This window comes from Meriones unguiculatus, chromosome 14 (assembly GCF_030254825.1).
Source record: "Meriones unguiculatus strain TT.TT164.6M chromosome 14, Bangor_MerUng_6.1, whole genome shotgun sequence".
In the NCBI taxonomy this organism is placed as follows: domain Eukaryota; kingdom Metazoa; phylum Chordata; class Mammalia; order Rodentia; family Muridae; genus Meriones; species Meriones unguiculatus.
Window position 1 is genome coordinate 71,574,072 of NC_083361.1, and position 12,896 is coordinate 71,586,967.

Sequence of the window (12,896 nt, forward strand, 5' to 3'; positions counted from 1 at the left end):
GAAGAGCACTTCCACTGTCCTCCTGCCTGGGCACCCAGTCGCCTCACTGTCCATCAACTCCAATCACTGGATGTGTCCACCGTGTCCATGCAAAACACTGACCTCAGACCAAACTCTAGCTCCCACCTGCTCCATAGAACTTGCTCCAGAAAGATCTTCCTTCTGGCACATCCCCGTGGTGGCTCACCTGGGCTGGCACTCCTTGGCTCTCCCCCTGTGGAGAACGAAGTCTGCGTGGTGGCTGCAGGTCCTGGGCAGCAGGCAGCGGTGCAGGGGTTTCTCCCTGCAATGTCTTCCTGCGACAGCAGTGGCAGCAGCTCTCTGGTTTCCTGTGGTGTAAACAGGAAGCCAGACTGTGTCAAAACGGTAGCCTACAGCTGTGAGAAGGCCAGGCACTCTTTGATTAGGACTTGAAAGTGAATAGTGAGACGCCGTTAGAGGAAAATTCACAGCAGCCATGCGGAAGGGGTCCTTTCCCCCAGTGGGCTGTTGCTACACAGCTAACCCCTCTAGGCTTCCAACAACCTGCGGTGCCCAATGTGCACACGCATCTAAGACACTGGACATTACTGGCCGTCTGTGATGGGCGCAAGGGGTGAGGATAAGCAAGATGCTCGCACTCCTTTGCTTAGAAAAGCATGTTGGCTAGCTATCTGACCCAGGAAGATACCCACAGAGAAAGAGGAAAAAAAAAAACAAACACAAAACTATTTTCCAGTTGCTTACGTTAAGTCCTAAGACCACTCAGAAAAAAAGCATGCCAATTGCTTGCCTCATTGGTCCTAAGTTTTCAAAATCACATTATTTATTATCTGTTTATTTATTGTGTTCACGACACACACACAAGTATCAGAGGACAATGTGTAGGAATCACTCCGTTCCTTCTACCACGTGAGGACCAAACTCAGATCCTCAGCCTTGGACACAAGCACCTTTACCCACTGAGCCTTCTTGCCAGCCCCTATTTTGTTTTCTTTTTCTTTGAGGCAAGGTCTTAATGTATCCTAAGCTAACCTCAAGCTCTCTCTGTTTTCAATAATTGTGCCTGCATCCATGCCCCAAGTGTGTGGATTCAAGGCACGTGCTACCACACATCTAAATGATCCTTCTGATGCATGTATGTATGGAAGAGAAACATTTGCTGCGCTGACGTGGCTCTTGAGTCTTGTTCATTCAGGAGTCACGATGGGCCAGGTGACAAGCCGCTACAGGCCATCTTCCAGAGGAAGGACAGAAGCAGGAGCACCTGCATTCAGTCCTTCCCTGTCCCCTCAGATTCAGCTTTTCTTGTTTTTTGTCATGTTATATCACACCCACATGTACATTTATTTACGTGTGTGTGTGTGTGTGTGTGTGTGTGTGTGTGTGTAATTGGCTAGATCTAACCGATTTTCATATGAACATGTGTTTTATTTCTGAGATTGTATGACTTTGTTTAATAGTATACATTCTAAATCCACCCATTTTCCTGAAAAAAATATTCCTCAAAATTTCTTAACTTAATTTTTTTATGTATATCCTTTTCCTCCCTTCCTCTCTCTCTATCTCTTTCCCATGTATATATGTACACACATGTATTTATACATTTGAGTGGGTACTTGTATGTAGGTGTGCTTGTGCCTGTGTGTGTATGGGTGTGGAAGCCAGAAGGACAACTTCAGCTATTGTTCTTGAGATGGTCTCTTCCTGGTCTGAAGTGCCCCAAACAGGTGATGCTGACTGGCAGCAAGCTCCAGGAATCTGCTGGCCTCTGCTTCCCCATGCAGGCTTTCTACTGTTGTTCTTGACATGGGCTCTGGGACTGAGCTCAGGACCCCATGAATAAAGGCAGGCCCTTTACTGATAAGCTATCTCCTCAGCACCCATATTTTACCTTCCAATCAACATTTTTGATGTTGCATTCTCTTTGGGAGACATCTTTAAAATTAATCCTAAATTTAATTTGATTTCTAAACAAAATTTTCTCAGGCAAATGTTTCCTGGCTCAGCACTGGTAAATTAAGGTAAAGGGGGGAGAGCAGGCAAGAGGGTGAGAGATAGAGATTCAGCAGAGAAGACAAAATAGTTTTCTTCAACATGACTCATATATTGAGACCCTGTGTGTGCAGTGTTCACAGAGGCCAGAAAGAGGCATTGGATACTCAAGGAGCCTGAGTTACAGGTGATTACTAGCTACCATATAGGTGCTAGCAATGGAACCTGGGTCCTTTAGAAGAGAAGACAGTGCTCTTGAGTCATCTTTCCAGCCCATGGAAAATATCTTGAAGGTAATTTTTGTAGAGGAAATTAGGTTGCCTTTAGTTACATTAAATGGGATTAATAGAATGTCATACATATCTGCTTCAGAGGGACCTTGAGACCTTAGAGAGAAAAAAACTGCAAGGAGGAACAAGAGAAGAAGTTAGGAGGAAAAGAAGAAGAAGAGAGAGAGGGAGAAAAGGGAGAGAGGGGCAGAGGGGGTTGAACATGGAACCACAGGCAATAAGATCCGTTGAGAAAGGCTCAGGAGTGGCCAAGGATGTGTTAAGATGCATAAAGTCAATTGCTTCCTGTTTTCTGTCAAGCTAGAATCCTGTCTTTATGATCGCTCTCCCAACACAATAATGCTCGGTTGGCTGTGTGAATAAGTTACAGAAGGGTCTGCTGGCCATGTGAGCTGATGCAGAGAGAACAGAAAAGCAGCCACACAATGGCCTTTGTGCTGCTGGTGAGCACAGGGAAGGAGGCCAAAGGCAGGGATGATTGCTCAAGATGTGGGGTGATGAATCTGAGAAAGCAGAGAGAGAGGAACAGAGACAGAGAAACAGAGATCGAGTGTGTGTGCACACGCGCGCACACACACACACACACACACACACACACACACACGTGTTTATATGAATCTGTGTGCTCTCTTGAACACCTTGGCTCCTTGCCTGACCTCCCCTGCATAACACCTGCTTCCTCCTCTGGCTATCTTACTTGGCAATGTTCCCTGCCCTACATGGGGCCCCACCCAGTCAGGCAGCCCAAGAGACTCATCAGGACCTGTTCTCCTTTCCTGGGTCTGCAGGAGAAAGACTAACCATCTACCCTCTCAACCTCATGTTTCTCACTTGCCTTCCCAGACCCAGAAGCAAGGGGGTATTTGACGAAACGGGGAGCTGGGGAAGCAGATGCACAGATAACCCATCCCTGGTTGCCCTGCCCCTTCAGCTGTCTGAAAGCCTGCATTTCCTGTTTGGTAACACGGCTTCGTCTTTCACAGCATCTTCACCAGGGAACTCAAGACTTTCCTCCCCCAACCTCCTCACTGAAGATTGTCAGCCTATAGTTTGGCTTCATCTAGGAGGTTCCCAGAGACCTTAATTCAGCCATCAAAGCCTTTACTGTCCCCGTGCCAGCAATGCAAACTTAAGTAACTGTAACTGGGACCTTCACCCTCAGACCCTGGCAAGGGCACGCTAGGAGGATATGCATAAACATACCTAGCATAAACATATCTGTGGTGATCTGAGTAAGAACAGAGTCATTTGTTTGAATGCTTGGCCCATAGGGAGTGGCACTATTAGGAAGTGTGGCCTTGTTGAGGTAGGTGTGGCCTTGTTGGAGGAAGTGTGTCACTTGGTGGGGGGGAGGTTGAGGTCTCCTATGCTCAAGCTAAGTCCAGTAGGACAATCTCCGGATGCCTTTGGATCAAGATGTAGAACTCTCAGCTCCTTCTCTAGCACCATGTCTGCCTGCATGCTACCACATTTCCCGCCATGACAATAATGAACTGAACCTCTGAACTGTAAGCCAGCCCCAATTAAATGGTTTCCTTTATAAGAGTTGCCACGATCATGGTGTCTCTTCATGGCAATAGATACCCTAACTGAAGACAGTGCCCTCCATTTCAAAAGTTTCAAGTTTCAGCAGCTGCCTTCCTGTCTACCCGCCTTCCCTGAAGAGTAGGGCTGAAGGAAAAAGGTATTGACACACGGTGATGGAGACTGTTAGATACGGAAGGGAGGATGTAATTCTCAATGCAGCCTGTAGGGGAGCCACTCAAAGAAGCCTCAAGTAGCAAAGGACACCTGGACTTCGAGAGGCTGGTTTCCCAGTCTCCCCGCAAAAAGCGAGTAGGGAGAAATGGGGTCAGACATCTCACCGACCTCTCGTACTCCACAGTTAGTCCTCCCTCTCGTTTAGTTATTTAGGTGGCAACTTGCGGGTAAGCAGAGCCCCTGAGATTCCTCGGGTGGGCCTCCCCCATAGAGTGAGTCTGCCACTGATCACCACGGTCTGAGAGAAGTGATCCAAGCAGAGAGAACTCTGAGTGTTAGCGCCAATCACTGGAAGGCTTGGAACTTCCGTTTGGGATTTGCAAAGCTTTCACGTGTGTCTTCACAGAGGGCCTAAAGAGAGCGCTTCTCTCTGCCAGAGCACAGGGAACCTGCAGACATTTCTAATGCCCAAGGGCAGCTGTGCGGGGACACGCGCCCCACTGCACACACCCTCCTACCTGGCTGCAGGTGGGCAAGGTGTGCCCAGAAGGGTCTGTGACCTTCTCTTTCTCTTCCAGTTTCTTCTGAGGCTCGCTGTCATTTTTAAAGTATTTTCTGGGTGGAGGCTTGGGTTTGGAGGATGTCGGCTTTCTCACCAAAATCTCAAAGGATTTCTTCAGTCTCAGTGGTGGGTGGCTGCCTCTCTCCAGGCTCTCGGGAAGGGGCGGGCTCTCCTGATGAGGCCTGGGTGGGACCCCTGGACACGCATCTTGTTCCTGCCCCTGGGGCAGGCTGGGACAGTGTGTGCTGCCTTCACCCTCAGAAGGCTGTGGCTCCGCACCTGCACTGCAGGGGCTTCCCCCTGGTGACCCAGACATGTAGCTGCTGTCACTGCTGGAGCGGACCATGACCTTCTGGGCTCTTCGGTGTGGGGGCGCCGAATGCTTCTCACGCTCTTTCTCCAAGGTGGGCCGCCCGTGCCAGCTGCTCTCCAGCCTCTTGACACCTGCGAGGGAAGCACAAGAAAACATCCCAGTTGCGCCCCGCAAAGACCGGAAACACCCGACTGTGGCCGGGAGGTTTGCCGGGCAGCAGCTTGTACACCCCAGTGCTCAGTGGAAGACATCTCAGACTTGGAGCCTGATAGCCTCGGATTTTGATTCCAATGAGTTTTCTAAGCCTGAGTTGAGAAAAATCAATCAACCGTTCTGAGCCTGCAAGTGACAGGCCCGGAGAGGCACCGTTCATACCACACCCAACATTGCTCTTCATTCAAGAGCTCCGTGTTCCAGCTGTGGGGAGCCTGGTGGCCAGCTTTTAGCTGTGAGCTTCTCCATGGCTTTGCAGCTGCAGGGAGCTACAGTGCCAAAGTTGGGGCAGCCCAGTTTTGAGGTTTGGTGGAGGTGAGGACAGTTTATATTGGTCTACCCCATCACTGCCAACTCAGTGCAACTTGAGTGGATGCTGCTAGCTCCGGAGACCCAGGGCTGGCTGACCTCAGCCGCACCAAGCTCCTCAGCTCCCTTTCAGAGAAGCTGATCCGCAGGAAACCTAAATGACAGCTTACATGCTACACTCTAGCTCAGCACCCTCTTCCTGGCTTGAGCCTAACACTCTGCATGTGTGAAAGGGGGCTGCAATTCTAAGGCTGCTAAGCTTGCTTTGAGGTTCAAGAGCAGAGAAAGAAACTGTGCGGAGGTACTTTGAACCTCAAACCTTCTTCCAACAAAAAAGTGAAACTACATCGCCCCTCTCCTCCTCCTCTCCCACCGCACACCCCATGGTTTTCTGAACAGTGCCCGTCTACACATCTCTAAGCTGCTGTTCTTTGTAGTGACAAAGAACAGGTGCCCCTTTCCTGAAGCTGCAGCTCAAGGGACTGGGAGCCATGGTGACCCGGTCATTTGTAGATTCATTCGGAAGGGCCCGGAGATCCAATGGGACCCTCATGAGAAAAGACCAAAGCCAGTGGGATTCCAGTCCAAACACACTTTAAAGGAAAAGCTTTTGCTCTGTCTTGGTCACAGAATAACACATCTTTATCTGAGAAGCCTAAATCACTAAAGGAAGGCGTGAGAACTAAAATTCCCACGTACCTAATCACCCCACCCCCTGCCACTGTTTACAGTGGGAGTGGAGGGTCCCTGTCAGCTCCCCTGTGCTTCTGGGATGGGTGGAGCCCTGCCTGAGGAGGACTTAGTGGAAATAAAGTGTGGTCCTGCCATTTCCTCTGGATGTTTTTCCGCATACTTCAGCTTCCTCAGGTTGCCCCAGCACATGCGTGTTCCAAGGTGAATAGTGCCCAAAGGCTAGAACTACCAGGTCCCTGACCAGTGTCTCCATGCACTGGTCATGTGACTTTAGCAAGGGACCTTCTGGGGCCTCTCTTCTTCTGATAACATGTACATAAAAATTAGATGTGGGGATGTGGTGAAGCAATACACTACGTTAAGATTAATTAGTCATTTTCTGTGTCTATTATTACAGAGTAAAAACTGCAAACTCAAAGCCTACAGGGGCAGTATGTTGCAATAAGCCATCTAGGAAAGGGATGGAAATGACTGAAGAGCACCTGCCACATTTAAGACAATACAGACCTTGTACTCTGCATACAAAGAAAAAAGCGTGAGCCAAACTGAGCTGGTGAGCTCCTGTCTTTCAACCATTGTCTAGCGCCAGGCATGTGTACCATGACTGCTCTCATGGTAAAGGGTGGACTGATGGCTAAGCCCCAAGCCTTCTAAGAAGACAAGGATTTTTTGAGTAAATCTTCACCACTCCCCTTACCTTCTAAGCTCCACTGGTGCCTCTCCTTTCCGAATCTGACGCCTTCCACAGCCTGAGCCACAGCTTCCTTGAGTTGCTGTTCAGAAACCTGGAAAACAGCGTGACCAGCTCAAGCAAAAAGTAGAGGCAGATGCAGCAGATTTCCAAGACTGTACCTGCTGTGCCCATGGCTCCTACCTTCCACTCTGAAAAGACCTGAAAACTTCGGCTTCTGGAAGTGCCCTGGGCATCAACACTCCCCGGAGGCCTTCCAGGTGTTGATAAGTGTCCTTCAATAAAGGCGTTCCTTGTGACCCCCTTAGTTCTAGAACCTTCTCATCACCACTGCAAAGTCACCGTTCCACAGTCTACCTCTAAAAGCAATGTTGCAGCCATGACTATGACCATCATGGTGCCTCCACTGTGCCTCACAAGCCATTACTCCCTTCACAGTAACAGTTAAATATGAGGGAGCACTTCAGCAGTCGGGAGCACTGGCTACTCTTCCAGAGGACTAGGGTTGAGTTCCTAGCACCCACTTGGCAACTAACAATTGTTTGTAATTCCAGTCGCAAGGGATATGACACCCTCTTCTGGCTTCCTCTGTACTGAGTGAATATAATGCACAGACAGAAGCAGGTGAACACCCATACACATAAAATGAAAATTAACCAATAGACAGCTAAGTGCCAGTCTAGGTGCCCAAGCAGACTTGTGCCCTGTCCCAGTTTCTCCATTGTCTAGATGCACATACCTAGACACATCACTTAACCTTCTGTGTCTCAACTTCTTGTTCTATAAACTATCACAGAAAACTCTTCTTCACACTATGGAAAGAGGGTACTTTACAAAATAAATTATTAGTAACCCAAAAATGGGAAACAAAAGAGGAAAACAACAAATAGGTCACCTAGGCTAGAGAGGCGGCTCAGAAGTTAAGAGCACTTACTGCTCTTGCGGAGGACCAAGGGTTCAGTTCACAGCAGCCAGGCAGGCTGGCTCACAACTGCTTTCAGGAAACCCAAATGCTCCTGGCCCCTAAGGCACCTGCACTCACAAGCACACACCCAAACAGAGACACATATACACACACATAATTTTAAACAGTAAAATAAATGATAAAAATTTAGGTAACACCAAAATTTTAAAGTATGCATCCTAAGACATGATTGACAAGATAACACTAAATGAAAGACAGTACCTGCAAATCACATATCTAGTGAAAAGCTAAAACTCAGACTATAATGAACAATAACAAAAACCAAAATTAAATTTGTTTAAAAAAAAAATAACCAAAAGACTTGAGTGGACATTTCTCCAGAGAAGATATACAGATGGTCAACGAAGACATGAACAGATGTTCAACACCGCTGAAAATGTGATGAAAATCTCCATCACAGAGAAATATCAGCTCACAAACAAACAAACAAGAACAAGTTTTGGGAGCTGGAGAAAGGCCTCTTTGGTTAAGAACGAGAGGACCAGGATTTGGTTTCCAACCCACATTGAACCGTTCTAGGGCATCCACTGTTCTCCTCTGGCTTCTCCAGGCAATGCACTCATACGCACACACATACACCATAAGAATAAAATAACAAGTCTTGGCAGGAGCATGAAGAAATTGGAACCCTTGTGTACTGTTGATGGGAATGCAAGTGGTTCATTGTGGAAGACAGTATAGAGAGTTTGTAAATAACTAAAAATAGAATTAGCAGACGAGCCACATCTGGGCATACACACGAAAGTTAAACAAACAAACAAACAAACACCGGTATAGAGACTCAAAATCCCAGCACTCAGGAGCACAAAACACTTGAGATTGTCTCAAGCTTGACATCAGCGCGAGCTACATGGTGAGTGTCAGGGCAGCTTGAACTACAAAGTGAGACTCTGTCTCACACAAGAACTGAAAAACTATCTCAAAGCCGTGTGTACATCCATGTTCTTTTTTTTTTCCATTATCACAATAGCCAAAAGTAGAAACAAGAAACAATCTATTGAAAGCTGAGCATGTAAACAAAATGTAACATCTTCATACAAGGGAGCATTAATCAGCCTTAGAAAGGACAGCAAATAGCACAGGTTATGACAGGGCTAAACCCTGAGAGTGAATGCTAAATGTCTTAAGGCTGCCACAAAAGAACAAACATGTCATGGTTGTGCTTACAGAAGCTATGGAGGCAAAACCAAAACCAGAAAACTAATTATTAATGGCAGTGGGGAGAGAATTGTTTAACGGGTAGAGTTCAGTTTCTTGAGAAAAAAACCCGGTGGTGTTTGCACAACAGTATGGGTGGCCTTCATGCCACTGCACTATACACCAGACTGCCTGCTTCTCTGGGACTCAGGAGTTGTGTTCCAGAAGACTACCAAGGAGCTTCATTTTCCTTTCAAGCCTTTGTTTCCTCATCTGTGAATTGGAGGGTGACAACCCAATAGCTTCAAAGCTTGGCAGACATGACTGACTTGCACTGAGGAAAAACTAAATAAATAGTGGGAGTGACTGTCGCCAATTTTCCACCGAAGTGGTCTCACCTCCCTTTCATCAGGTCTCAAGTCTAGGTACAGCCTGGATCTCACAGCATCAGCAGTCCTCGGTGTAGCTGCTTATAGTCTCTCTACCTGGACATCCCAGAGACATCTAAACCCCAACATGGTACCCCAGCTCCTCGGTCACCCTCTCCTATCCCAATCCCTTAGTCAGACTCTGTCTCTTAGCCCAAAGCTGAGTTGCCAGGAGCCACTGCTGATTCTTTGCAAGTGTGGCTTCTTGTTCCTTCTCTCGTCTCTTTCCACGCTTTCTGTGTAGTTCAGAGCCTCACCATCTAGTCCTTTCTTCTACAAATGTTTAACACTCCACCCACTCTACTGTTCAAAGGTTGGAATAATAAAATATGAACCTATTACATCCATAGCCGAGGGCCGGTAGCTCCTCACCAAATCCAGAAAAGAACGCAGATTCATCAGCAGTGTGGAGGCACTTCCGGCCAACATAGATTCTCACTCTTGCCTGGTCCACAGAACCTACCATCCACTCTCCGCTCTGGCTGGCCCCTTCGGGCATTGACTTCTAACTTTGTGCTCCCACAGGCTGAAGTGATTTTCTGCAGCCTCTGTGTAGAGAAACCTAATGTCTAGGGACCTCTGCTGTATTGAGCTCCCCTCTTCTGGGTGTTCTCCTTACTGAGGCCACATGCTTATACTACAAGTTTGCTAGCCTCTGAGCCCTCATTGCTAAGTTCCAGATACCCCCACTGAGAGTTCCTGCCAGACGCACACACAAATGCACACATGCTTGCTACATGGGACTCTGGGCTTCTGTGTGACAAAAGTTGTACCACAGCTATGAGATTTTCCTAAATGCATACCAATCACCTGAGGTCCAAGGCAGAGAGTGCTTTCTTGGAGTTTGTCAGTGGGCCTCTGCTACGAAGATTCATTCCCATGGAAATTCCGGACAGGTTTGGAGGAGTGAGGTTCAAACCCTAGCCAGTAACTCTCTGTTTCTATCCAGTGCTTGCTCTGACTTTCATACTGAATGAGTGAGCCTGGGCAGAGGAAAGCCGAGAGGCACATTACCTGTGGGTCTGGATGTCGGCTAACGATGATGGGAACTGGGCCAGGGTCACAGTGGCTCAGGATTGTATAGACTTCGTTGAGGGTCATGCAGTGCACTGGAGAATCGCTGATTTCCACGATCTCATCACCACACCTGCAGAGAGCACCCACAGGAGCCTTGAAAACAAAAGCTAATGACTACAGTGGAAAGAGGGTCACCTCTCAGGAACCCATTTCCTTGCCAGTGTTCAGACTTTCTTTACCACTTCACCAAAACTCAAAACAGGGCAGGTCAAGGCAACAGGACCCCCCTGTCACTGTGGACTGTAGAGGCCACATGCCCAGAACAGTCAACATAGACAGAAGTTCACCTCCTTCTTCCATTGACCTGATCAAGACCGAGGCTATGGTTAACCCTCTCTGGCTGATTAGGCATGGTGTAACTGTCTGGGAGAAAGGACCTGGTAGAGGGTGCTAAAGGTAGAGAAATGGCTGAGGACGGATGTAGCAGAGGTGCTTGCAAAAAGAAGCAGGGCAGCAGCCGAGGGAACTCGTTTGACTTCCAGGATGTGACACCAGTGACTGGCAACTGCTGTGGTTTCGAATGGTTCCCTCCCTCCGAAGACTTGTGCTCCAAAGGCTTAATCCTCTACCAGCACTACCGAGAGGTGGTGAAAGCTAGGAGCCAGGGCCCAGAGTAAGTCCTTCTGGTTACGAGGGGTGCATCTCTGCGGGAACACTGCGACTCTGCCCCCGCCTCTCTTCAGCAGGAGGTGAACACTTTGTTCTGCCTTCTCTTTCTCTTCCTGCCATGTTTCCTCATCACAGATCCAAATGCAATGGGACCGATCATACACAAATGGATCTTCCGGAGCCGTGGGCCAAAGGAAGCCTTTCTTCTTATGAGGGCATTGCCCCAGATGCTCCCTACAGCAGCAGAAGGCCAGCTAACGCAACCCCCAAAACAGAGAACGAGCTGAGATAGAAAAGACAGGATTCTATTGTGTTCTTGATATAAAAACTGTCCAGGCTACTTTGATGTTAACTTGGCACAGGCTAAAGTCATCTGAGAGGAGGGAGCCTCTCTCAGTTGAGAAAACGCTTCCAGGCTATCGGGCTGCAGGCAAGCCTGAAGAGCATTTTCTTAATTATTGACAGATGGGGAAAGACCCAGCTCATTGTGGGTGGTGCCACCCCTGGGCTGGTGGTTCTGGGTTCTGTAAGAATTCAGGCTGAGCAAGTCAGGAAGCGGCACCCCTCCATGGCCTCTGCATCAGCTCCTGCCTCCAGGTTCCTGGCCTGCTTAAGTTCCTGACCTGCCTTCCTTCATGAAGAATGCTGTGGAAGCATGAGCGAAATAAAGCCTTTCTTCCCCAAGCTACTTTTGGTCATCACAGTAATAGTAACCCTAACAGAGACATGAGCCTACCCCTTTCACTTTCACAGATGGAGAAACGGAGGCATAAATGACATGACTTTCCTATGGCAACCTACATTGGGGATGGACAGTTTTCTGTAAAGGGCCAAGGGGAAATGTTTCGTTTTGCAGGATATGCTGTCTGTGTTACAAATGCTCAACTCTGTCATTGTGGGTATCAGCTGCAGCAACGGACAGCAAACAAGAACAGCGCATGGCTTTGTTCAAATAAAACCTGAGCAGAAATAAAGGTGGAGAGTGGTCATTTTCCGGTTATCAGCTTGGTTAGGATGACAACTTGAGTCTCCTGATTCTTCACCCTCTGCCTCTTTCTGTGTTTTTTGCTGAGCTGGCACCTTGCCAAGATAACTCACATTCTCTGGATGTAATTGAAGACCCCCCCATCCCCAGTCACGCAGCGTGGGATGGTCCCTACCCCAGTGTGGGCCTCTGGTAGGAGGCAGAAGAGAAACGACAATCACCTCAACTCTGCTCTTTCAACCCTGCAGCGGGGTGCCCTGATTCAGAAGCTACGCTCCCTGCTGGGGTACTGGGCTGCAGCTGTGTCCCAAGCACAGTTGCACTGATCTTCCTGAAGATGGCAGCACAGATCCATTTCCAGCTCAACACCTGAAGCCAGACAGCACCTGAACCTTCTCTTCCTCAGAGGCAAAAAAAGAAAAAAAAAATTTTTTTTTTTTTTTTTTTGAAAAGACAAAACCTTCCTGTTACCAAAAGTGTGTCCTACTGACTGATAGATGTGTTTGCACAACTGGTAGGTGTCGGAATGGCTGCAAAAGTACTGTAACAGGTTAAACTAAGATAAATGATTTCTACTGAATCAGATGGCGTACTGACTGCAGAAAGTTTTGTTTGGTTTTGTTTCAGTTCCATTTGGTTTGGTTTGGTTTGGAGATTCTGAGACAGGGTTTCTCTGTGTAGCCTTCACTGTCCTGGACTAGCTTTGTAGATCAGGCTGGCCTCAAACTCACAGCAATCTGCCTACCGCTGTCTCCCTGAGCAATGGGATTAAAGGCGTGTACTACCACGCCCGGCTTCCAGAAGTTCTTTGTAGAGAGTTGTGATTGCAGTATCTCTCTGAAATTACTCTGTTTCTCTCCTCAAGGACGTGCACGCACACAGCTGGTTTGCTCAGAACACTTCTGTTTGCATGTAGAGCTCACAGGTAA

At 48.0% G+C, this 12,896-nt stretch overlaps 1 protein-coding gene across 8 annotated transcripts in view; it reads right to left on the reverse strand.

Moving 5' to 3' along the window:
- Il16 (interleukin 16) overlaps positions 1-12,896 on the reverse strand; it is an 89,161-nt gene that overhangs the window by 11,517 nt on the left and 64,748 nt on the right. For 5 of the 8 annotated variants that reach the window (XM_060367467.1, XM_060367468.1, XM_060367469.1 and 2 more), the window contains 4 exons: positions 10,311-10,443; positions 6,753-6,840; positions 4,484-4,971; positions 188-329 (listed from right to left, as the gene is read on the reverse strand). In XM_060367467.1, coding sequence (XP_060223450.1) covers positions 188-329; positions 4,484-4,971; positions 6,753-6,840; positions 10,311-10,443 — 851 coding nt within the window. Of the gene's footprint in view, positions 1-102; positions 330-4,483; positions 4,972-6,752; positions 6,841-10,310; positions 10,444-12,896 lie in introns of those variants that run through there. The other 3 variants (XM_060367472.1, XM_060367470.1, XM_060367471.1) reach the window with 3 other exon arrangements.